Source organism: Ambystoma mexicanum, chromosome 9 (assembly GCF_040938575.1).
Source record: "Ambystoma mexicanum isolate Mex_15411 chromosome 9, UKY_AmexF1_1, whole genome shotgun sequence".
Lineage (NCBI taxonomy): Eukaryota > Metazoa > Chordata > Amphibia > Caudata > Ambystomatidae > Ambystoma > Ambystoma mexicanum.
Window position 1 is genome coordinate 781,929,721 of NC_090931.1, and position 27,547 is coordinate 781,957,267.

The 27,547-nt window shown below is 52.0% G+C and overlaps 1 protein-coding gene across 9 annotated transcripts in view; it reads right to left on the reverse strand.

Moving 5' to 3' along the window:
- Window positions 1-27,547, reverse strand: part of HECW2 (HECT, C2 and WW domain containing E3 ubiquitin protein ligase 2) — a 1,520,428-nt gene that overhangs the window by 204,386 nt on the left and 1,288,495 nt on the right. For all 9 annotated transcript variants that reach the window (XM_069615717.1, XM_069615714.1, XM_069615715.1 and 6 more), the window contains one exon: window positions 79-213. In XM_069615717.1, coding sequence (XP_069471818.1) covers window positions 79-213 — 135 coding nt within the window. The remainder of the gene's footprint in view (window positions 1-78; window positions 214-27,547) is intronic.

The window sequence follows — 27,547 nt, forward strand, 5'->3', positions numbered from 1 at the left end:
TTATGTTACTGGAAGAATTAGAAATCATGAGCCACTGGGATGCTGACCAGAGGCTTCCGAGAAGGAGCACAAGCTTACCTCACCGGCACTATGACTGCGTTGTCTGGTTAAGTGCTGCCGATGGACCAGTGCGCTGGTGGGCCTGCTGCTCTGCAGTGGAAGCCGCGGGTCGATGAAAGTGGTGCTGCGGGAATTGTGGTCAACGAAAAAAGGCTGAGAAAAAAAACAAGAATGAGGGAAAGAGCAAAGTGAACGCCCAATACTTTAGTGCACTGCACAGCACTCAGCCACTTGCACATGTGGAGTACACTGGGATGCAAACCTGCAAGTGAATTCACGCCCTGAGATAATCCAAGCCGGACTAGAGAGTGGCATCAATGGCTAGCCAAGAACATACAACACAAGGGAAAACCACATAGAGGAATTTTCTCAATTACCTGTCTCTAAGAATGTGTAGTTCATGATGTGAAGGATGTGTCGGTGTTATCATTAACGTCGACATATGTGTGTGCTCACATCGGTCAACGCTATCCAACATCATACCATGCTCTAATCTGCATGCAAAGGATTGTGCTATACCTAGGGCGAATTTTAGGTATGGTTCTAATATGGTCTGTTTGGTGTGGGTTACAATTTAGCAACAAAGCATATAAAGTTCTCCTGTAGTGTCAACTGTTTCTGAAAACGGCAATTTAATCCAAGTGGTTAAACTCCATGACTCCTCTAATCATTGTAGGGGGCTCTTTGCTGATGTGATGTTGTAATGATCAGTGCTTGGGATAGAAGTCTCTTGGCATGTGGGCATAGCCAAAAAGTTTGCAGCACAATATTTTATAAATGAGTCCAGCCCTACGACGAGGAAAGGAAAAAAAAAGCAGCATTTTGCATCTCATTTAGGCACTGCATAAAAAGGTGTCCAGTTCCTTTTGTGATTGTTTTAAAGCAGTTGCTTTTCTCTTCTTGGACATTTTAACTAGTTGTAATATGTCCTGTTGGATTAGTAGCCGTGGAAATGTTTTTACTCTTGAACTTTTCAATGTAAAACGTGAAGAAACTGCACTTCCAGACCTTAATTCCAGCTTGTTGTTTCAATGTCTCTACTGGTTTCTACAGAAGAGCCCAAGGGAAAATGCCAGCTGACCTGTTATAAGTGGTTTCTAATGTATCCACAGGGGACATTTGGGTTTTTGGACATTGGACTATGATTAGCCAGTGAAGAAAATGAAGGTTTTTCTTCTGGTTGTAGGACAATAGCAATGGAAACGAATAAACATTTCCATGATGAGTATCTGCTTGCATAGGAATCCATATAGTGCAAACCTAGCTATTAAGAAGCAGTGCAGTTGGTACAGGCCTTAGGCATTTTGATGCGCTAGGTGACAATTATCAATTAGCACCTGACATGACCATCCCAGCCAATCAGGATACTCTGAAAGCTGTCACTCTTCTCTGGAACAATGCCTGCATTCCAAGCTCTGATGGTCTGTGCACATCCTTCCATGCTACTCTCATCTCACCTCCCACCACCAAATATTTTCTATCCCTCTGCACCACCCTGAAATTTAAAATATGTTCTCCCCACCTACCCAGTCTTCCTGCCGTAGTGCTGGTTTGCCGCCTTCCTTACTTGCCGTCATAGAATGAGGGATTAGGCTTGTTTTCAAGCGCTGTTTCTTGTTTCCATGGCAGCCGGTTGTGTTGGACATGTTATCCTTTTAGGAAAGGACACTCGGCTGTGAATGTTTTATTATGATAGTATTATTATTTCAATACCATTAGCACCTCAGATGTTGTGCCGGGGTACTAATGGTGATAATCATCTACGGAACGGAGTGTAACCATACTGGGTGGTATGGCATACCATAGGTGATTGGCACCTACGTATAAACCTACATGTCTCCAATCATCACACCACACTTTCACAGGTGGTGGTGCAAAGGCTTAATTGTGTAGCAAGCTCAGTGCTACTAGTTGATTTGTTCATTCATCCATCCATTCTTTCCTTTTTTGTTCCTCCCTTCTCCCTTTTTACTCCTCTGTCTCCCTTTTTCCTTCTTTAATTTCTTCCACACATCTATCGACCCCAACTTGTGTTCCTCCTTCTGTCCCTCTGTACTTCCATTTCACTTTCTTTCTGCTTTTCATATTTAGCTCTTTCTAGCTTCCGCTTTCATTTTATTTCACACTTTTTTTTCTCACTATGTCTTTTCCTTTGTCCCTTGTTTTTTTCATTTCTTCCCATCTTTTTACAGCCTCAGTTTTTCTCACTTTCTGTCTCTACATCACCTTATCTCTGCTGACCCACCAACCACACACTGACCTTAGAAGGCAAGCTATTGGTGACTTTCTTACTGTTAGAATTAGAGAAGAAGTCCCTCCCTGATAGGCTGTTGATACAAGGAAGCACAGTGTTTAGTTGATAGCCCCAGGGCAGCCTCGCCCGGGCAGCCAGCTAAGGGCCTAGCAAAGGGAACCTCTCTCGGAGACGCCTGTTTGCATCTTAGGCTTGGGCAGCCCAGCCAGGTCTCTAAAGCTATCTGCAGCAACCTCTAGGCAAGAGACGACAAGTATTTGGTTGCGTAACCAGTGCTGCATCTGTATTTGTGATTTCATGATATTGTCATATGTTTCCCTTTACATTTTCACCACGGCTTTCACTCTGGCTGCAGTTTATTTTGCCCCATGCTGAATTTATCTGTATTTTTTAATATAGCCACTGTGTTAATCTTAGCTGCTTTAAGTTTAACTTCCATGTGGAAATTAACTATGCATTGAAGTTTGTAACTGAGTTAAATCCTGTGACGTATTTTAGTGTAACCACTGTGCTGAATTTAGAAGCATTTTTTTGCCTCTGTGATAAAGTCAGCTGCCTTTGAGCATAGCCATTATACTGAATGTAACTGCAGTTTTGTGTTTAGCCTGTGTAATATTTAGCTGCATTTTGAGTATAGCCACTGAGTAGAATCTAGCCTCGCTTAAACTCGCCCCCTTAAAACCTAGCTGCCTTTGAGATTAACCACTGTGTTATACTTATCTGCATTTTTGAGGCCAGCCACTGTGTTATATTTAGCTGAATTGAGTTTAGCCACTGTTATACTTATCTGTATTTTTGAGTATATCCTCTGTGTTATATTTAGCTGCATTTTGAGTACAGCCACTGTGTCATATTTAGCTGAATTTCTGAGTGTAGCGACTGAGTAGAATCTAGCCTCACTTAAACTCACCCCATTTAAACCTTGCTGCCTTTGAGTGTCGGCACTGTGTTATACTTAGCTTCATTTGTGAGTACACCCACTGTGTCATATTTAGCTTAATTATTTAGCTTAGCCACGGTTATATTTAGGTGCATTATTGGGTTTAGCCACTGTGTTATACGTAGCTCAATTTTTCAGTATATCTTCTGTGTTATATTTAGATGCATTTTGAGTACAGCGACTGTGTCATATTTAGCTGCATTTTTGATAGTAGCCACTGAGTAGAATCTTGCCTCGCTTAAACTCGCCCCCATTTAAACCTAACTGCCTTTGAGTATAGCCACTGTTACATTTAGTTGCATTTTGAGTATAGCCACTGGGTAGAATCTAGCCTCGATTAAACTCACCCCATTTAAACCTAGATTCTTTTGAGTTTAGCCACTGTGTTATATCCTGCTGCATTTTTGAGTATATTCTGTGTTATATTTAGCTGCATTTTTAGTATAGCTGTCACACTCACCTGTGTCTCTGCAGGAGCGATGGACGAGCCTCCCTTGACCCAGAGTCTTCACTTCCCCTGTTTCATCCGGAGGAATACCTGTCAAATACAAGGTGTACACTCAGACCTGAATTCACCCGATTCGCCTGGGCCCTTCCCTTCTCTTTTCTGGGTGCTGTGATGTCCCCCTATGGGCTTACCTTGATCTTTAGTAGGGTGTGAACTCCATCCTGCATTTGCAGGGGTGCGATTCACTCATGTGATTAGTGCCAATGTCTGTAGGCTGAATTCAGATGCCAAACTCTGTTTTTTGTCTTCACAGCGAGGACGAGAGTTCAATGCACCAGTTTCTTCACTGGCTAGAAAGTCCTTCCCACAAGTGAACATTGCACGGAGAATGTTGAGTGTCCAAATTTGTCCATATTGTCTTTGTTTGCCGGTATTTTTGTGGGTGAGTAGCGCTGTGTGTAGAAGCTAGCTGCTGGTAGGATTGCGCAATGCCTTCCATTCGAGCGCGCCTGGTAATGTCTCTCCCTTTCCCTTGAAGGAGAAATGATGTGGTATTAGCGCCTCGAGTCCGTTTTTCAGCGCTACTGGAGAATTGGTGGTTAGGTAAGTTTGCACTGAGGCTTTTGGTAAGTATGCACCGCGTAGAGAGAGAGCGCAGTGAAATAAGTGTCCGCATTATTGGAGCGAGCGCAATGAATAATGTCTCTTCTTTCTTACATGGGTTTGTGCGCTCATGCAACTAACCTGGATTCCAGCGTCGCAGGAATATTCGGTGAGTATGCGCAGCGTTATTGATGTGCGCGTGTTAAACCTGTTCTTACAGGTGCCGGTGTAGAAGTCCCCTCTTGAATGGAGATAGCTGTGGCGTTGAGTAAGAACCAGGTGAGCTGAAGCTGAATGATCCAGAGCGGGTAAGCAGAAGCAGGATGATCCGGAGCAGGTAAGCAGAAGCAGGTTGATACGTAGCAGGTAAGCAGAAACAGGATGATCCGGAGGAGGTAAGCAGATGCTGGCTGATCCAGAGCATGGCAAGTGTGTTGCTGATACAGCTCACAGTAAGCAACACGAAGCACTGGAAGAATCTTGGGTGTGGCTTATATAGCCAGCCACACCCAAACACTAGAGAGCTCATGAGTTATCATGCACTTCCTGTTTGGCAACAGGAAGTGGTAACCAGGAATTTATTACAAACACTAGGAAGGAATGAAAGGAGGGATTTGTTATGGGTTCTTTGTGTGCCTATGCCAGGCCTGCCAAGCCTCCACCCAGCTTGCCCCAACTACCTGCCTGATACCCATGACAGTCTTCCCCCTCAAGACCCCTCCCAATGGTGTGTATGAGGGCTTTGGTTTCTCAGGATGGTCCCGATCGATGGAATTTCCACACCAATCGGGGGGCATGCACGTGCGTGCTGGGTTCCCATGATCTTTCCTGGGGTCTGTACCCCTTCCAGTCAATCAAATAATACAGGGTCTTTCGTACTTTGGATCCTCTAATATGTTCTTCACTTCATATTCTGGTGCTTCTTCACCCACTTGTATGGGTGCGGGAGGTGTGGAAGTTCGGGTTCCTGGGTGTGCTGGTTTTAATAGTGACACGTGAAATATGGGATGTATACACATATGTTGAGGTAACGCCAGTCTCATGGCTGCTGGATTAATTACTTTTTCTATTGTATACGGGCCGATGCATCTAGGCTGAAATTTCTTGGGACCCTTTAAAGCAATGTGTCTAGTTGCCAGCCGGCTTGTTCTATCTTCTAGCCTTTTTTTTACATATATCTCATTGACTCCTCTATACATCAGTTTTTTTTTGTAAAGTCCTGAATTGTACTTTTCTGTTGCAAATCACTTTTGCTACAATAAACATTGTTTGTTTTTTCCACTGGTGCCAGCATTGCTGGGCAATATTAGCCCTTTCTTTCTGTGCTGTGTTTTCGTAACACCGCTTTAGCATGCTATGCACCTTTAAGAAAGGCTGCAGAACACGTAGCGTAACAATAGCTGCAAGTCATGTGACCTCGGGTTACCAAGATGTATGGCTCGCGTTTTTGTGTACAGCCGCATTTATACTGGCCGCGTTTACGTTTTTCCAAGTCAGAGTTGGTGTCCTATGCGCGGCAGATGTTTGTTCCCTGTTACAGAGGTAAGCTTCACTCCCTGTGGATGCGTTCGTACTTAGGAAACTTTAATTCAAACAGAACGTGCAGTTCGGTTTTCTTAAGATTGTTGTTCTGCTCGAGGTTCGTAACCTCATGCATTCTAATGGACTACTTGTTTTATTATGTCACAGAATAGATTTTGACATGCTCCTCTAATGAGCCTGGTCTGCATATATACTCTACACGACTACGAACCATTTCACCGTTGTTTTCTGCCATCCAGAGTTTTTGCTTGCTAATATTCAGCAAGTTTTAAGATCCTTCTACCGGATATTACAGCCAATCAAGGTACATCCACCTGGCATTGCAGTGTTTTCTTTGTAGCCCCCAATCCTCCATACATTTGGTATTACGGGCTGAATTTCTTTCAACTTGTGCTTTTCTTTTCTTTGTTTCTAGTAAGTAAACAACCTTTCAACCTAAGTTAGGATTCCTGTGGCATCCTACTTGGTTTTTCGGGGATGATAGCTGCATACACAGCAGTACACTATTAGCACATATCCACTAGTGCGGATACCACAAAACTAATAGTAAGTTTTCCACGTATTTATCACTTAGTATGCTAGTCTTTATGTGATTGATATTCTTTTAGCATACAGGGTCCTTTGTGCCTTCCGTTTCCAAGGGGCGGGCATATACAGACCTGAACCGTCCTTTTTGAAATTAGTGGATCGTTGTTCAGTAATAGATTAATAAAACAATTGATTAAATGTTCTTTAACATATAGGACAAGGTGATCCTTGCCACTGATTTGATGATCCCAACAGCCAACGTGCTCCCAGACGTTAAAAAAGCAATTTTTAAGACGGATGAGGTTTCACCGACTTTGTCACACTCTCTCTAGAGTAATCAAGTAAGAGATTGATTTTGAATTATGTGTCACACAATGTTATTAGGTTGTTTGTCTTTTCTCTTTATATATATTTGAAAAAAAATATTTTAAGATTGTCTGTACAACCAATATTGTATAGAATTAACACAGTTTATGTATTGTTTAGTCTAATGTCATAGTGTAACATGTGTTGACACTAGCAGTAGGTATATCTTCTGTATGAATTAGACTATGAAACACCTTGCAGCTCTTGCTTATCACCAGTAAACGAATTATGCATACATCTTTTTAGATCCACGATGTTTCCTCTACATCATACACAAGATCTAGTATGAAGAAATCATTTGTCCTGAAGATGGCCACGGGACTCACTTCCAAATGGACACTTGAGAAAATGTCCAATTCGCCTTTGGGCCGAAACATGTCGACACCCTTTGTCTCAAATACTGTATAAATATAGGTATTATAGTTATACAAATCTTCTTCTTTGAAAATAGGGTTTATTGAATTACCCATTTCTTCTTTTTGTTCTTCTGTCTTAGTGGTTAGACAGATGTTTTGTGTTTCAATTGAATGCACTGATGTATGAATTTATCTCATTTTTAACATTTATATGATTAAAATGACATTTTACAAACTTTTTTTTCGATTTTGTCTTCGGTTGCTAATTAGTACCATGTTTGTTTGTTCTGTGAGAAATGTCTGTGCTATGCTAAACTGTGTGTGACCATAATCACTCAATCTCTAACTTCTCTAGAGTGAAAGTAGTGAGGGGTAATCAATTCTCAGTGCCTTTCTAGGCACCTCTTTTTTGCACGTTACTTGTCCCATTTGAGAATTGCTCCCCCATAAACAAAAAATTGGAACTTTGCCAAACTTGTTTTACCGGATTATTTACTGCAGGCATTTCAATTTTTTCTGGCGGATCACAAACCGACGTTCTGGGGTTTCGACCATATATAGTAAAGAAGGGTGTTGCTTAGGTTGATGAATGTGTTGAGTTGTTGTAGGCATACTCTGCCATCCATAGAATTTCTGTCCAGCTTTGGCTTGTTTGGTGTAATAGACAGCGCAAATACTGTTCCATGGTCTGGTTTGTGCACTCGGTTTGGCCGTCCGTTTGAGGGTGGTGACTAGAAGACAGACGGACTTCTACTCTTGCCAGGACACAACATTTTTTCCAAAAACGAGATACAAATTGGCTGCCTCTGTCAGAAACGATTATGGTAGGGAATCCATGTAACTTGACGATTCGGTCTAGAAAAACCTGCGCCAGGGTCTGAGCTGAGGGAACACCCTTTAGAGCTATGAAATGGGCCATTTTGGAGAAGAGGTCCTCTACTACGAGGATGGTATTATGACCTGAGTTAGGAGGTAGATCAGTGACGAAGTCCATTGATTCTGTGTGCCAGGGCGCTGGCGGAATGGTGATTGGCTGAAGGAGGCTGGCTGGTTTTTGACTGGATGTTTTGTATTGTGCACACTCCTCCCAGGTGCCTATGTAGGTGGCAATATCTTCTTGCCAAGTTGGCCACCAATAAGATTTGCTTACTTTCTTTATGGTTTTGGCTATACCCAGATGGGCTTCTAACAGTGAGTCGTGGAAGTCTGATATGATTGCTTGTTGCAGATCCTTAGTTGGAACGTAGAGGCGTATTTGATAGTATGGTAGTTTGTCTTGAATGGTGAACTGATCTCCCTTCGTGTCCCAAGCCAGTAGGTCTTCTTCAGACATATTTTCTTGTATTGTTTCCTGCAGAGTATTTAACAGAGATGGGCCAATGCAGAGGCCAAGAATTTTATGGCTGGGTATGATCTCCACCGGGTTAGGGGCATTGTAGACTTCCTCTCTTGTCCCAATGCGGGATAACGCATCCGCTTTCCTGTTCTTAACTCCGGGGCGGTAGGTGATTACAAAGTCGTATTCCATTAAGGATAGGGCCCAATGGAGCTGCCTAGAAGACTGAGCTTTTGGTGAGCGTAAGTATTGCAAGTTCTGATGATCTGTTATTATTGTGATGGTGTGTTTTGCTCCTAGTACGTAATGTCGCCATTCACCCAGTGCGCTTTTGATTGCTAGGAGTTCTTTCTCAGAAATTGCATAGTTTAATTCTGCTGGGGAAAATTTCCTTGACCAAAAGGCAATGGGGTGAAGGCATCCGGTTTCAGGATTTTGTTGAGACAATACGGCCCCCATGGCAATGCTTGAAGCATCCGTTTCCACAATGTACGGTAAATCGAGCTGTGGGTGTTGCAGAATTGGGGCTGAGGTGAATTTTTCCTTGAGAGCTCGGAAAGCTTCTTCCGCCGCTGGTGTCCATTGGAACTTTCGGTGTTTGCGCAGCAAGGACGTTATTGGATGTACAATATGTGAGAATCCTGGTATGAAGCGTCGATAAAAGTTTGCAAACCCTAGGAAACTCTGTACTCCCTTTACAGATGTGGTGAGGGGTGAGGACCAAATGAGGATTGCCTCCACTTTTCTATTGTCCATCTTGATCCCCTGCGGTGTCAGTACATATCCCAGAAACTCCACCTTGGTGACGTGGAAGGAGCATTTTTCTAGCTTTGCGTAGAGTTGGTTTTCATGCAGTTTGCAGAGTACAGCTTGCACGTAGGTTACGTGCTCCTGGGGAGTGGTGGAGTAGATCAGAATGTCATCGATGTAGACGACTGCGCAGACATCGAGGAGTTCCCGTAACACATCATTCATAAAATGCTGGAACGCAGCCGGGGCATTGCAAAGCCCAAAGGGCATGACCTGGTATTCATACAAGCCATAGCAGGTACGGAACACAGTCTTCCACTCGTCCCCTTTCTTCATGCGTACCAGGTGATATGTGCCGCGTAAGTCTAGCTTGGTGAAAATCTTCGCTTGTCTTACCTGGTCTATGAGTACTGGTATCAGAGGTACCGGGTACTTACTTTTTATGGTGACATGATTTAGTGCCCGGTAATCAATACACATTCTTAAGTCCCCCTCTTTCTTCGGTACGAAGAAGAGTGGGGAGGTGGCTGGTGATTTAGATGGTCTAATGAAGCCATTGACCAGGTATTGATCCCAGTAGGTCCTTAGATGAGTGTTTTCTTCCTCAGTTAATGCATAAATGCGGCTGCACGGTACTTGTGCCCCTGGTTGCAGGTCGATCTGGCAGTCATAAACTCGATGTGGTGGTAGTGTATTAGCTTGCTCCATCGTGAACACATCCTGGAACTCCTGGTATTCCTCTGGTAAAGTGCCCACCAAGCCTAAACCTGCTATCTTTTCCTGTGAAGCTAACACTGGACTTCCTTTGATCCCTTTGATGTCGTAACAAGAGGCGCATTCTGTGGAAAAGAGTAAGGTTCGAGCTCACCAATCTATCTTTGGGTTGTGTGTCTCTAGCCACGGTATCCCAAGAATCAGCTGGAATTGGGGTGCAGTGATAATGTCGATGCTAATACTTTCTCTGTGGCCAACTTGGCAGATTAAGATGATGGTGGAAGTACACTGTGTTACTGGTCCTGAAAGGAGTTGTGTGCCATCCACAGCTGTCACGCTTTCTGTGGTGTCCTTACAGTGGAATGCTAATCACAAGGTCTTTGCAGTGTTTATGTCCAGGTAGTTCCCAATAGCCCCACTGTCTATGAAAGCCTTGAGGGCATGCATTCGGGTGGGCTGTGAAGGGTCTACCAAAACCACAGGAATACTGAAATGTGAGATCTGAGTGCTCCGTTCCGGGCTCGACAGACCGACCTCTACATCTGCCGGGCGTTGGAGTTTTCCGCTACCACACCTGTAACTTCCCCTATGTTATCTAGTACCCCTATTGTCTTCCATGGGGGTTTAATTGTGCAGTTCCGGAGGAAGTGACCAGATTGGCCGCAATATAAGTACGTTTTTCCTGACGCCTCCATTCTCTTTCTGCCTTGGTGGGTGGTCCCCTGAGAACACCCAATTGCATGGGCTCTGAGTTTATTTCTGAGGCCTGTCGATGGGGCGCTTCCTTTGGTTGGACATACACTGGTCTATGCTCTGATCTGGTTCGGTCGGCCTTGCGATCCTGTAACCGGTGGTCTAGTTGCATAGTTAGGTTGATGTATTCACTGCAATCTTCGGGAGGATTAACTACTTGCGCCAAGATATCTTTTAATTCTCCTCTCAGTTCTGGATAAAATAACGTTATTTGTTTCTCCTCTGGCCAACCTGATTTGGCTATTAAGCGATTGAATGTGGCATCATATGAGATTAGATCCTGACCACCCAGTCGCAGAGAGAGTAGCTTATCATCCAGGGCCTGACCTCGAGTCCGATGGGCAAATAGTTTTTCCAGTTCACGCTGAAAACCTGGGTAATTTCTCAGTAAAAGGTCGTCCCTAAGCACTAACGGGACAGACCAGTCCGCCGCGTGCCTTCCTAAATAGGAGAGGACAAAAGCTAGTTTAGCTTGGTCGTTCATAAAGGTGTCTGGTTTGCATATGAAATGTAGCTGGCATTGATTCATGAACGCTCCAAATTTCTTGGGATCCCCAGAGAAGCGTTCCGGGGGTGCTAATGGGATGTTGCCTGGAAGCAATACCTGAACGGGTGTGGTTACAGGTGCCACAGTAGGCTGCCCCCGTGGAACTCCACCTGGTAGGGGTGCTAGACCAGCTTGGGTCTGTAGGAGCTGTCTTGCCAAATCATCTGTTTTGTCCCTGTTGACTACCAGTTTGCGCCTTACGGCTTTTGCCTCTGAGCGGGCTGCATGCACCTCGGCCCGTAGTTCACCTAACAATAGGGAAAGCTGGTCTACCCCAGAGGTTTCCATCGCTCGGGCAGAGGTATTGAGGATGGCTTTGTGTTCTGTCACACTCACCTGTGTCTCTGCAGGAGCGATGGACGAGCCTCCCTTGACCCTGAGTCTTCACTTCCCCTGTTTCACACGGAGGAATACCTGTTAAATACAAGGTGTACACTCAGACCTGAATTCACCTGATTCCCCTGGGCCCTTCCCTTCTCTTTACTGTGTGCTGTGATGTCCCCCTATGGGCTTACCGTGGTTTTTAGTAGGGTGTGCACTCCATCCTGCATTTGCAGGGGCGCGATTCACTCATATGATTGGTGCCAATGTCTGTAGGTTGAATTCAGATGCCAAACTCTGTTTTATGCCTTCACAGCGAGGCCGAGAGTTCAAGGCGCCAGTTTCTTCACTGGCTAGAAAGTCCTTCCTACAAGTGAACATTGCACGGAGAATGTTGAGTGTCCAAAATTGTCCGTATTGTCTTTGTTTGCCAGTATTTTTGTGGGTGAGTAGCGCTTGTGTAGAAGCTAGCTGCTGGTAGGTTTGCGCAGCGCCTTCAATTCGAGCGAGCCTGGTAATGTCTCTCCCTTTCCCTTGCAGGAGAAATTATGTGGTATTAGCGCCTCGAGTCCGGGTTCAGCGCTACTGGAGACTTGGTGGTTAGGTAAGTTTGCATGGAGGCTTTTGGTAAGTATGCACCGCGTAGAGAGAGAGAGAGCGCAGTGAAATAAGTGTCCGTGTTATTGGAGAGAGCGCAATGAATAATGCCTCTTCTTTCTTACAGGGATTTGTGCGCTCGTGCAACTAACCTGGATTCCAGCGTCGCAGGAAGATTTGGTGAGTATGCACAGCGTTACTGATGTGCCTGTGTTAATGCTGTTCTTCTTTGTTCTTACAGGTGCCAGTGTAGAAGTCCCCTCTTGACTGTAGATAGCTGCGGCATGGAGTAAGAACCAGGTAAACTGAAGCTGAATGATCCAGAGCGGGTAAGCAGAAGCAGGATGATCCGGAGCAGGTAAGCAGAAACAGGATGATCCGGAGCAGGTAAGCAGATGCTGGCTGATCCAGAGCACGGCAAGTGTGTTGCTGATACAACTCACAGTAAGCAACACGAAGCACTGGAAGAATCTTGGGTGTGGCTTATATAGCCAGCCACACCCAAACACTAGAGAGCTCATGAGTTATCATACACTTCCTGTTTGGCAACAGGATGTGGTAACCAGGATGTTACTACAAACACTAGGAAGGAATGAAAGGAGGGATTTGTTATGGTTTCTTTGTGTGCCTATGCCAGACCTGCCAAGCCTCCACCCAGCTTGCCCCAATTACCTGCCTGATACCCATGACAATAGCCACTGTTATATTTAGCTGCATTTTGAGTATATCCACTGAGTAGAATCTAGCCTTGCTTAAACTTGCCCCCTTTAAACTTAGCTGCCTTTGAGTTTAGCCACTGTGTGATACTTAGTTGTATTTTTTAGTACATCCACTGTGTCATATTTAGCTGCATTTTTAGATTAGTCACTGTTCTATTTAGCTGCATTTTTGACTATATCCACTGTGTTCTACTTAGCTGCATTTTTGAGTATATCCTCTAAGTTATATTTAGCTGCATTTTTAGCACAGCCACTGTGTTTGATTTAGCGGTTTTGAGTTTAGCCACTGTGCTAATAACATATGTATAACTTATACATTCAATGTGCCATATTAAGCTGCATTTTTGAGCGTACCCACTGTGATTTAGCTGCATTTTTAAGTACCGCCACATTGTTATATTTATCTGCATTTTGAGTACAGCCACTGTGTCATATTTAGCTGCATTTTTGTAGTTTAGCTACTTAAACTCACCCCATTTAAACGCTGCTGACTTTGAGTTTAGGCACTGTGTTATACTTAGCTGCATTTGTGAGTGCACCCACTGTGTCATATTTAACATACAGGCCGATTCATGGAATAATTAGCGCGGCGCAAGTGGCCAAAAACGTGCGATTCGCAGTGGAATAGCGAAAATCGCAGTGCAAGTGCGAAAATCGCACGAAAAGCAGCGCACATCGAATCATGGAAGGCCGTGCGCGAGAAAACCATCGGATGTGCGCTAAAAAAGTGTGCGGCGCACGTTCGCGCACAGGCCATCTAACTACATGCGCCAGGTCAAAGCGAAAATCGCACAGGTAAAAGCGAAAATCGCACATAGCGCAGCGCACACAACAAAAGTAGGCGGAACACGGGGCGTAACACTCGGAATGGGGAACAACTTGCCAAAATGTGGGCGTCACGGGGGAAGTACAGGGTGCAAGTGCGCGGAACGCCCACACGCTCGCCTACAATCCGTATTCATGGAATCGAATAGGGCAAAAAAGCGCACGGTCAAACCAGCGCACAGGCACAAACACGACCGCCACAAGAAAGCAGGCGGTAGCGTCTCTGCGCCTGTAATAAATGTGCGCCAAAAGGTGCGCCAACAAATAGCACCTACATACTGCCATGATGAATGTCCTATACTGTGGCCCTCCAGGACAAATGACGTGCAAAGGGGTACCCACAAACACGGACACCCGCTGACTGAAAAATAATGTGTGCGTGTATTCCGGGGTGCGCGGGAAGTCTCACACGCGATTTGGCAGGGTACGTGGATTCCAGGGGTGCGCGGGAAGTTCCACACGCGATTTGGCCGGGTACGTGTGCGGGAATTTCCACACGCGATTTGTCTGGGTACGTGGATCTCAGGGGTGCGCGGGAAGTCACACACGCGATTTGGCAGGGTACGTGGATTTCAGGGGTGCGCGGGAAGTCTCACACGCAATTTGGCAGGGTACGTGGATTTCAGGGGTGCGCGGGAAGTTCCACACGTGATTTGGCTGGGTACGTGCGCAGGAATTTCCACACGCGATTTGTCTGGGTACGTGGATCTCAGGGGTGCGCGGGAAGTCTCACACGCAATTTGGCAGGGTACGTGGATTTCAGGGGTGCGCGGGAAGTTCCACACGCGATTTGGTCGGGTACGTGCGCGGGAATTTCCACACGCGATTTGTCTGGGTACATGGATCTCAGGGGTGCGAGGGAAGTCTCACACGCGATTTGGCAGGGTACGTGGATTTCAGGGGTGCGCAGGAAGTTCCACACGCGATATGGCCGGGTAAGTGCGCGGGAATTTCCACACGCGATTTGTCTGGGTACGTGGATCTCAGGCGTGCGCGGGAAGTCTCACGCGATTTGGCAGGGTACGTGGATTTCAGGGGTGCGCGGGAAGTACCACACGCGATTTGGACGGGTACGTGCGCAGGAATTTCCACACGCGACTTGGCTGGGTACGTGGATCTCAGGGGTGCGCGGGAAGTCCCACACGCGATTTGGCAGGGTACGTGCGCGTGAATTTCCACACGCGATTTGGCTGGGTACGTGTATGACAGGGGTACGCGGGTAATTCTACACGCGATTTTGCTGTGTGCTCCCAGGTATTCCCTGTACACCGTCCACGGCCCCTGCAGGCAGCCGACACCACAGGGGACTACCCTGCACACCTGCTCATGTCACCCAGCACCCCCACCCCCCAGCATCCAGGGGCAGCCTCCACCAGGCCCCCACTCATGTCTCCCACCACCCCCACCCCCCAGCATCCAGGGGCAGCCTCCACCAGGCCCGCACTCATGTCCCCCTGCACCCCCACCCCCCAGCAGTGCAGGGGCACCCTCCACCAGGCCCCCACTCATGTCTCCCACCACCCCCACCCCTCAGCCACCAGGGGCAGCCTCCACCAGGCCCCCACTCATGTCTCCCACCACCCCCACCCCCAGCAGTGCAGGGGCACCCTCCACCAGGCCCCCACTCATGTCCCCCTGCACCCCACCCCCCAGCATCCAGGGGCACCCTCCACCAGGCCCCCACTCATGTCCCCCTTCACCCCCACCCCCCAGCAGTGCAGGGGCACCCTCCACCAGGCCCCCACTCATGTCTCCCACCACCCCCACCACCCAGCCACCAGGGGCAGCCTCCACCAGGCCCCCACTCATGTCTCCCACCACCCCCACCCCCCAGCAGTGCAGGGGCACCCTCCACCAGGCCCCCACTCATGTCTCCCACCACCCCCACCACCCAGCATCCAGGGGCACCCTCCACCAGGCCCCCACTCATGGCTCCCACCACCCCCACCCCCCCAGCATCCAGGGGCACCCTCCACCAGGCCCCCACTCATGTCCCCCACCCACCCCCACAGCAGTGTGGGGCACCCTCCACCAGGCTCCCACCCATGTCTACCATCACCCCCACCCCCCCCAGCCACCATGGGCAGCCCCCACCAGGCCCCCACTCATGTCCAACTCATGTCTCCCACCACCCCCACCCCCCAGCATCAAGAGGCACCCTCCACCAGGCCCCCACTCATGTCCCCCTGCACCCCCACCCCCCAGCATCCAGGGGCACCCTCCACCAGGCCCCGACCCATGTCCCCCTGCACCCCCAGCCCCCAGCAGTGCAGGGGCACCCTCCACCAGGCCCCCACTCATGTCTCCCACCACCCCCACCCCCCCCCCATCCAGGGGCAGCCTCCACCAGGCCCCCACTCATGTCTCCCACCACCACCACCCCCCAGCATCCAGGGGCAGCCTCCACCAGGCCCCCACTCATGTCCCCCTGCACCCCCACCCCCCAGCAGTGCAGGGGCAACCTCCACCAGGCCCCCACTCATGTCTCCCACCACCCCCACCCTCCAGCCACCAGGGGCAGCCTCCACCAGGCCTCCACTCATGTCTCCCACCACCCCCACCCCCCAGCAGTGCAGGGGCAGCCTCCACCAGGCCCCCACTCATGTCTCCCACCACTCCCACCCCCCAGCATCCAGGGGCACCCTCCACCAGGCCCCCACTCATGTCCCCCTGCACCCCCACCCCCCAGCAGTGCAGGGGCACCCTCCACCAGGCCCCCACTCATGTCTCCCACCACCCCCACCCCCCAGCCACCAGGGGCAGCCTCCACCAGGCCCCCACTCATGTCCCCTTGCACCCCCACCCCCCAGCAGTCATGGGGCAGCCTCCACCAGGCCCCCACTCATGTCCCCTTGCACCCCCACCCCCCAGCAGTCATGGGGCACCCTCCACCAGGCCCCCACTCATGTCTACCACCACCCCCACCCCCCAGCCACCATGGGCAGCCCCCACCAGGCCCCCACCCATGTCCAACTCATGTCTCCCACCACCCCCACCCCCCAGCAGTGCAGGGGCACCCTCCACCAGGCCCCCACTCATGTCCCCCTGCACCCCCACCCCCCAGCATCTAGGGGCACCCTCCACCAGGCCCCCACTCATGTCCCCCTGCACCCCCACCCCCAGCAGTGCAGGGGCACCCTCCACCAGGCCCCCACTCATGTCTCCCACCACCCCCACCCCCCAACATCCAGGGGCACCCTCCACCAGGCCCCCACTCATGTCTCCCACCACCCCCACCCCCCAGCCACCAGGGGCAGCCTCCACCAGGCCTCCACTCATGTCTCCCACCACCCCCACCCCCCAGCAGTGCAGGGGCAGCCTCCACCAGGCCCCCACTCATGTCTCCCACCACCCCCACCCCCCAGCATCCAGGGGCACCCTCCACCAGGCCCCCACTCATGTCCCCCTGCACCCCCACCCCCCAGCAGTGCAGGGGCTCCCTCGACCAGGCCCCCACTCATGTCTCCCACCACCCCCACCCCCCAGCCACCAGGGGCAGCCTCCACCAGGCCCCCACTCATGTCCCCTTGCACCCCCAACCCCCAGCAGTCATGAGGCAGCCTCCACCAGGCCCCCACTCATGTCCCCTTGCACCCCCACCCCCCAGCAGTCATGGGGCACCCTCCACCAGGCCCCCACTCATGTCTACCACCACCCCCACCCCCCAGCCACCATGGGCAGCCCCCACCAGGCCCCCACTCATGTCCAACTCATGTCTCCCACCACCCCCACCCCCCAGAGTGCAGGGGCACCCACCACCAGGCCCCCACTCATGTCCCCCTGGACCCCCACCCCCCAGCATCCAGGGGCACCCTCCACCAGGCCCCCACTCATGTCCCCCTGCACCCCCACCCCCAGCAGTGCAGGGGCACCCTCCACCAGGCCCCCACTCATGTCTCCCACCACCCCACCCCCCAGCATCCAGGGGCACCCTCCACCAGGCCCCCACTCATGTTTCCCACCACCCCCACCCCCCAGCATCCAGGGGCACCCTCCACCAGGCCCCCACTCATGTCTCCCACCACCCCGACCCCCAGCAGTGCAGGGGCACCCTCCACCAGGCCCCCACCCATGTCTCCCACCACCCCCACCCACCATGGGCAGCCTCCGCCAGGCCCCCACTCATGTCTCCCACCCACCCCCAGCCCCCCAGCAGTGTGGGGCACCCTCCACCAGGCTCCCACCCATGTCTCCCACCACCCCCACCCCCCAGCAGTGCAGGGGCACACTCCACCAGGCCCCCACTCATGTCCCCCTGCACCCCCACCCCCAGGGGCACCCTCCACCAGGCCCCCACTCATGTCTCCCACCACCCCCACCCCCCAGCATCCAGGGGCACCCTCCACCAGGCACCCACTCATGTTCCCCTGCACCCCCACCCCCCAGCAGTGCAGGGGCAGCACCACCAGGGCCCCACTCATGTCTCCCACCACCCCCACCCCCCAGCAGTGCAGGGGCAGCCTCCACCAGGCCCCGACTCATGTCTCCCACCACCCCCACCCCCCAGCATCCAGGGACACCCTCCACCAGGCCCCCACTCATGTCTCCCACCACCCCCACCCCCCAGCATCCAGGGGCAGCCTCCACCAGGCCCCCACTCATGTCCCCTTGCACCCCCACCCCCCAGCAGTCATGGGGCAGCCTCCACCAGGCCCCCACTCATGTCCCTTTGCACCCCCACCCCCCAGCAGTCATGGGGCACCCTCCACCAGGCCCCCACTCATGTCTACCACCACCCCCACCCCCCAGCATCCAGGGGCACCCTCCACCAGGCCCCCACTCATGTCTCCCACCACCCCCACCCCCCAGCATCCAGGGACACCCTCCACCAGGCCCCCACTCATGTCTCCCACCGCTCCCACCCCCCAGCATGCAGGGGCAGCCTCCACCAGGCCCCCACTCATGTCCCTTTGCACCCCCACCCCCCAGCAGTCATGGGGCACCCTCCACCAGGCCCCCACTCATGTCTACCACCACCCCCATCCCCCAGCCACCATGGGCAGCCCCCACCAGGCCCCCACTCATGTCCAACTCATGTCTCCCACCACCCCCACCCCCCAGCAGTGCAGGGGCACCCTTCACCAGGCCCCCACTCATGTCCCCCTGCACCTCCACCCCCCAGCATCCAGGGGCACCCTCCACCAGGCCCCCACTCATGTCCCCCTGCACCCCCACCACCCAGCAGTGCTGGGGCACCCTCCACCAGGCCCCCACTCATGTCTCCCACCACCCCCACCCCCCAGCCACCAGGGGCAGCCTCCACTAGGCCCCCAGTCATGTCTCCCACCACCCCCACCCTCCAGCAGTGCAGGGGCAGCCTCCACCAGGCCCCCACTCATGTCTCCCACCACCCCCACCCCCCAGCAACCATGGGCACCCTCCACTAGGCCCCCACTCATGTCCCCCTGCACCCAGGTCCTCACAATCCCCAATCATGTGCGTTATGGTCAGCCTCCACAGCCAAAAGGCCCTACCAAGTAACCCATTCACCCACATGGTGGAAATGGAAATTACATGTTACACCCCCAATGTTCATAAAGCAAATGAACCCATGTCCGTCACACACAATGGTTGCAAATGAATGGGAAAACACCCAACATGACATGCATGAAATCAATGAGATGATACCACACAGTGAAGTATGAAAACAAAATTGTATTAAAAATAATTGAATGCAAATGAAATGAAATAAACTACAATGGCAATGAAAAAAAGATAAGCTGCATGTCCGTCCAAAAAAATCAAAACTACAAATCCAAATCCAAAAAAATGTTGTTCAAAGTCACATTAAAAATAAAATCAATCCGAGAGATAAAAATAAATGCAAAGACCATTGCTCCATGGAGAATAAATAAAAAATAAAAAAATAAAACAATCCAATGAAGAACTATGTACAAAACATCCAAGGGTCCATGAGCCCAACTGAACAAAGGAAACCTACAAAAAACCCTAAAAAAAATGCAACTATATACAAAAAGTGGAGCAGTGTCCGTCGACTCCAAATCATAAGAAGAAACAAATGAAACCTAAAACTAAAGAACTATATACAAAGGCGGCGGGCAAGTCCAGCGGCTCACTCCGTGGTGTTCCGGGCCAGGGCATCATCAAACTCCTCGTCTATGTCCCGGAGGAGGTCCTGTTCCATGGCCCCGAGGTTCTGCAGGGACGACGCCATCTGCTCCTCCAACCCCCTGCGGATTGCCTCGAGGCACTCGGCCCACCTCAGGACCCTCCGCATGGAGTTCTCCGCCCTGACCATCGTGAGCCGGGCCTCTTCCGCCCGCCGCCGCTCCGCACCTATCTGCTGGCCCAACCGCAGCCACACGGAAGACACTTCCTGTCCTGGGTCCTCCTGCCCTCCGGCCGATGCCTGCCCCTCCGATGTTGATGGCCCCGAGCCATGATGCCTCCCACTTTGACTCTGCTGCTGCCTCCGACGCAACTGCCTCTGCCAGCACGACGGCATCCAGGCTGATGGAATCCAACGACGCCGTCGTGCACATGCCCTGCCTGATGATGCCGGCACATCCTCCATCTGCTGGGGTACAGTTGCTGTGGTGTCCACCCCTGCTGGACCTCCGACTCCCGACTGTGGCAGGGATGGGAACCCCACCGAGCTGGCTGCATTCGTCAGGGCAGGTCCATAGGGGGCCCTGGTGGCATCTGGGCCGGAAGACAGCAAGGAGAACGACCGGCGTATAGCCTCCACAGAGGAGGAGAGGGCCGCCAGATTGGCCGACACATGCAGGAAACCCCCGAACATGGAAGATCCCAATTGGGCCACGTCGGCACGGTGCTCTTCGTGATGATGTGCGTGCTCCTCCCGGGAAGCACGCACGTCATCACGAATTGCACCCGCGCGCATAGCGACCCCAATCAGGACCTTCTCCATACGGACACGGGTCCCCTCGTCCGCAGGTGGAGGGGAGTCAGGTGACATGCACATCCCCTCTACCTGCGGACGGGCCTGGGACGGGGCATCCCTGCTGGTGCATGGTGGTGCACTCACAGGGTCAGGGACAGAGACATGCACAGGCCCCTCCACGGTGACCTGTGCTGCCTCCTGCCCCTGCCCCTGGACTGCACCACTTGCACCAGCAGGGATGCCCCACCAGGCCCCATGTGTGCCTCAGTGGCGGCCTCCTCCTCCTCTGTGGAAACCACCAACCTGGATGGCTCCTCACCGTCTTCCGCCGTAGCAGGCCCCTGTGAGGGCTCACCCACCCCTTCCGCTGCAGCCGTGGGGGCATCCCCGCCGCCTTGCTCCACAGCGCCGTCTCCGCCCTCTTCTTCACTAGCCACTGCGTAGAGGGAGACATAGAACACAAGCATCAGGGTACTGTTCAATGGTCCCCCTAGACAGGAAGCAATAGCAGATGAGTACCACTGTCAAAGTACACTTCCATCATGTCCCTCCACAACACATGGGTCAGTCCAGGCAAAACACACACAGTACCAGGCATGGTGCATGCCATGGACATTTCCATACATGTCCAATGGACTCTTGAAACATACAATGATATGGAACTCACATGCATCATGGGTCATGCCTATCACATGCACACACTTCACCTCAGTCACATCCATCTGGCCTCATACACCCCAAACACAGCGGATACAAGGGTAACTAGGCTGCATCAGTGAATCTGTGCATTGTCACACACATGTGTCATGCATCCATGGCATTCACAAGTCACAGACACGCAGGTCAGGCACACAGACATGGCTACCATATATGTACCTGGCATCAGCACCCATCCCTCACCCCCACCCATGTCCAGGAACAGAGACTGGCATGCTCTCATGTGTAAAATCTGCATAGGGCTCCCCATGTGGCATTTAAACACATGCAACAACCATGTGGTTCACACATCACTGGTCGCACATGCATTACCATGATGTCCCTGCACACATACATGCATACATGGCCTATGTCACACATACAGGCAAGTATCAGACAACCAGCACACCGCAACATGCCCTGTCTCACACAGCAATGCTTGGACACTTACCGCTCAACTCCAGACGGGTCTCCCTCTCAAGGATCTGGGCGTGGAGCGCTGGGCGTACGCGTTCCAGGACCCTCATCTGGATGGAACTCATGCGGCCCCGGCCCCCCTCCACGAGGCGCCGGGCCTTCACGAGGGTCCTGAACCTCAAGTCCTCCCAGCGCTTCTTGATCCTCTGGACGTCGCGGGTTGCCACCCCCTCCGCGTTGATGGCAACCACACAGTCGGCCCAGATCCTCTCCCGTCCTTCCTTGCTGGCGCGGGACGATCCAAAGAGGGCATCATACTGCCCCAGGACATGCTCCACCAGGACACCAACTTTGGTGGCAGTGAAGCTGGTGCCCCTCTGCCCCTCTGGCCTGGGGTTGCCACTGGTGCCAGATGTGGAAGTGCCCGACATGGCAACCCCAGAGGCAGGAGTGGGTGGGCAACTGGGTCCTGGGGCTGGGCTGTGGAGCGATGATATCCCAGTCGGGAGTCTTCAGTTCCAGCAGAGGTGGACACAGCAACTGGACCCCTGCAGATGGCTGATGTGCAGGCACCAAATGGCAGGGCACGGTGGCAGCAGGCAGGCAGGCAGGCAGGCAGGCAGGCAGGCAGGCAGCAGCAGCAGATGGCACGTGGGAGGCTGCTCCGGGCACTGGGGGCAGTAATTCGGCCTTCTGGGCAGGAGCGTGGTCTTCCGTGTGTTTTCGCGTGGCCAGCTTGATACGGAGTGATTTGGCACGTGAAAATCCTGCACGTCAGCGTGAAATTCGAGGAAAGGCCCTTAGCGCGTAAGCGCGTCAGCACGCATACGCGATTCTATTGGACCAAAGGCCCTCAGCGCGTAAGCGCGTCTGTGACGTGACCCGCACGGGTGTTTCCCTCATAGCACGTGATGATGGAGCACACGTGGAAAGACTGCACGTCAGAGTGTCATTGTGTGTAATTGGACAAAAGTGCGCATACACGCGATTGGCCTATGTACGTGTATTTCAGGGGTGTGCGGGCACTTACACACGCGAGTACATCAGCGCACGTGTATTTCGGGGTGCGCGGGAATTTCCACACGCTATTGGCCTGGGTACTGGATTTCAGGGTTGCGCGGGAAGTTTCACACGCTCGCCTACAACACGCGCAAAGAAACACGTACGCCAGTATGAAGCAGGCATACGTCGACCCGCGACGCATACATTTGCGTGCAAACAAAATAACAAGCTCAGACGCCAGGATGAATATACCGTTCCTAGCAGCAGTGGCCGTGGGTTACCAAAGGAGGAGAGGAGGATAGTCAGGGCCAGAATATTCACACCCAGAACCAGCCTTTTTGGGATGCCTGATGACCAGGTGTATGGGAGGTACAGGTTTCCACCACACATAATACTGGACCTGGTGAGTGAGTGGGAGGATGACCTCACATCACCCACCCTGTGCTCCCAAGCACTCAGCCCCCTGGAGAAGGTCCTCAATGTACTGCACTTCTTAGCCACTGGATCATTTCAGCGGACAAGTGCCATAGTGGGTGGGGTCTCACAGGCCACGCAGTCACGCTGCCTACACCAGGTCTTGAACATCATCACTGCACGCCCATCAGTCCGCAGGCACATATACCTGCCCAGAACACCTGCAGAAAGGCATGCTGCCGCCCTGGATTTTTACGCTGTGGCACGATTCCCCAAAGTGCTAGGTGCCATCGACTGTACCCATGTGGCTCTACGTCCCCCCAGGGCATCTGAGCACATCTATAGGAACCGCAAGCACTGGCATTCCATCAACATGCAGGTAGTATGTAATGACAAGGGAATCATCACCTCAGTATATGCCAACTATCCCGGGTCCACCCACGACAGCTTCATTTACCGAATGTCCACCCTAAGCCGGGACCTAGAAGCTGGGCGGCATGGCGATACATGGCTGATTGGTGAGTATGAATGCCACTGCACATGCATGCATGTCAGATACTGAGCAAGGTCACAACCCCACCAATGATACCAATCACCACCTCCACAGGGGACAGTGCCTACCCTCTCAGCCCCCACATGATGACGCCAATTCGGAACCCCACCACACCACCCGAGGTAAGATATAACACAGCCCACATTGCAACCCGGGGCATAGTGGAGCGCACATTCGGAGTGCTTAAGTCACGCGTTCGCTCCCTTGACCGTTCTGGCGGGCAGCTGTTATACGCTCCCCCAGTAGTGTGCAGGATCATAGTGGCAGCATGTGTCCTGCACAACGTTGCAACACGCCGGGGCTTGGCCGTGGACATGGTGGTGACCCCACATCCCCAACCACATGCACGGCCGCTGCGCATGGGAGGGGAAAGGGCACGGGGGGAGGCAGCCCGTACACAGCTAGTGGCTAATTACTTCACCTAGAAATCACACCCCTGTGGAGTGCACACTGCCCTGGCACATACCATCTGACAATCAATGATGACTCAACCTGACACTGATCCTGAATGTCTGGACAATCAACCGTCAAAACCATATCAGCCTGAGATTGTTCACCTGGAAGTGTTACAATGTGTGCATCCCTACCTACACAGACACCACCAATGCAGTTTTGTGAAAAAACACATTCAAGCAGCTAAAATGAATACCCACTTGCAAAATACAACATGAGGACAGTGCATGTCACCCAACCCATCCCCAGCACCGCCACACGACACACCGTGCCATGTCATGCTATGTGCAGGTAAACAAAGTAATCCTCACAACATGACACAAGTGTCACAATGTACAGTGTCCCTAATTGAAACTCGCGACACCTGAAATGCTCACAGTAATGCAGGACCAACAACACACTTGAGCAGGTATTTAGCAATAACACTTATCAGCCACTGACCCTCAAAACTACCATTAACATGACATTACGAATGTAAGGAATTAGTAGTCTCACCACCTGGAAATGCCTGCACTCCCACCACTTCCAACTGTACAGTGTTGCCGCCATGTAGAGTTGTAGGTGCACTGCTGCCAACATGGACCCCATCTCCAAAGTAGAGGGCCTTGTGTAGACATGAGGAAAGGACCTGCAAATTAGGAGGTAGACACGGATGATGAGTTACACATCAATGCAACATGCAGTGTACAACACAACAGCAATATGCACTAGGAATCTATACACAGTATTGACTAGACTACCCACACATGTAGTGGGAGTCCAATGTCACCATGTACGTCAATGTCACTTAGGCACACCCTTTGCAAGCCCATGGAAACGGGAAGCAGGAGGGGTGTGGGTGACAAAAACCCAAGCATCTGAACCAAATACATGACAAGCCTGCATGTGCCCAGCCACAATGCAGCGTATGCCCACAGGAGCCACGGAAGGCAACACATTGTCCCAAAAAAAAAAAGAAAGAAAAAAAAATAAAAATCAAAAATGGCCATTAATGGGCCCGGGGGGTTTGGGGAGGCCACCCAGGAGGTCCGAGTACAGGGTGCTCACCAAAACCCACCTGTGTGGATCTTGGGAAAAAAAACACCTCCATGGGCTCATGGCCCACAGGGCTACCCTATTGTGGGAGTATCACTGCTGTCGCTATTATCACCCTGTGCAGCTGCATCCGGAGGTGGTTGCACTATGGGAGGCAGCCCACGCAAGGCCCTACTCTGTTCCTCCATGGCTGCAAGCATGCGGGTGTGGTAGGTCTCGTTCTGGAGGATGAGTGTGCGGAGGTCCCCATGCAACAACTCACGGGATGCCCGGACCTCCGCCCTAGTTGCCTGCATCTCAGCTGAGAGCGTACAGGTGAGACGCTCCAGCTGCTGTTCTGTCCTTCGGTTTGTTGAAGCCTCAAGCTCAACAAGAGTCGTCCTGAGGTGAAGGAGCTCCTGCCTCAGGGCTTCCCTGTGGCCACTGGGACTCTATGGAGATGGCTTTCTGCAGAGTCTCCAGTGCCCCTCGCCTGTCCCTGTTGGACGCCAACATGTCCTCCCTGTGTGACTGGCAGATGGAGTCGGTTGCCTGCTGTAGTCGCTCCATCAGCCTTTCGGGGGGGACAATGGAAGTGGCCACCCTATCCATGGCCTGAGCCATCATCTCTGATGATGCTGCCTGTTGGGTTGCCATACCGTAAATGGATTGCTCCCATGCGGTATTGCCAGGTGGGGTACGGCCACCACGTCGGCGGGCACCACACCTGTCTGGGGCAAGGCGAACTGCGCCTTGATGTGCCGGCACTGCCTGAGGCTGCAGGACTGCATTCCCCCTCTGATCTGCTGGCCCAGGAACAGGATCAGATGTCGCGGAGTGTGACCCTGCATCCGTAAACACCAAAGGCATAGCTGCCAACACTGACATCCCCATTGAGGGTTCTGACCCTGGTGCAGGTGGGTGGGACAGAACAGAATCCCTCCCAGGAACACTCACCTGCGACGGCACGTAGGTCTCATCATCCGAATCAACACCTGAGTACAGCTCGGGGGAGGTGCAGCCAGAGACACCCCTTGAGAGCACGACCCGCAGCAGTTGTGGGTTCTCACCCACCACCACACCACGTCCCTCACTGGTGGTCGGTCGGCCCTCGGACCCCTCCTGGGTCTGCACCATCTCCACAATCCCAGCAGTATCAGGTGCGTCTTCCCCTGAAAAGACATAAAAGAAAACAAATGGAAACAGGCATTAGCACCATGGCACACAATGAGGGCTGAGAAGCAAGAGAACCAGTACTTGATTGACACATGTCCCACATGACTAAAACCCTCCCATGCATGCACCCTCACTGCGTATGAAGGGCAGGCAAATGGCACACACTGATGACACCAAGATGGAAGATGAACACATTTTCTGCATGCTGCCTGGCAGTGGCATCACACATTGGCCTGTGATTGCCAGGTGGAATACACATGCCATCACACAGATGGCATGTACCATTGCTATTGAGTGAAGATGGAGAAGAGGGCAGCACTTATTCATTCAGTCCAGTTCCCGCATGTAATAGCTTTTCTAATTCAAACAGGTCAGATTTTTCACCTGGAGCTGCCAGTCCAAAATGGTCCGATTGCACAGGGACATGTGTGAACAAATGATATCCAGGTAACAAAGTCACTCCACTTTACCATAGCCATGTCAGACATGTGACTACAGGACTGAGAAATGCCTAGTAAAAGTGGTGGAATGCAAACAATCTGCCTGAATGAACAGAGAAAAATAAGCAACAATGTTGTGGCAAGGTGACACTTCAAGGGCAACTGGCGTGCTGTTGGCCTAGATGTCTACTGTTGGCAGAAGGGATACTGCTATGGCCAAATGCTGCTGCGCAGAATGTATTGCATGAAGCACATGGGTGACCCAAACGACTCAGGCGCACACAGCCTCACCTGGCACACAAACAGAAGCCCTCACACACACACCATGCACATGGATGACACACACATGCATGTGCACTCACCGGACAATGCCTCATAATCAGGCAGATCTCCCATGCCTTGGATCTGTTCCTCCGTGACGTAGGTCCCAGCGACTGACTCATGTGGAGTGAGTTCCATGTCTTCTACTGGAGACCCGCCTCCAGTCACTAGAGTTGCGGCATGACTTGAGGCAAGCTTATTCTTTGCCCTGCGCTTTAGGTCATTCTAGCGCTTATAGCAATCATTGGCTGTGTGCCTCACGATTCCAAGGGCACTTACGATGTCCGCAACGGTCTGCCAGTGTGCCTGGCGTTGTGCAGGTGTGGTCTTGCATCCTGCAACAATGACCATCTCGTTATCATGTGCGGACACATACTCGACAAGTGCATTCAGTTCGGCATCCGTGAAGCTGGGCTTCCTCGACAGGCCGGACTGTGTAGCCGTGTCTGGGGCATCAGCCTGTGCCGGACGAGCACTCTTCCTCTTCTGCTTGGAAGGTGGTGGTGATCCTGAGTGTCCTGCGCCGCTCTGGACACT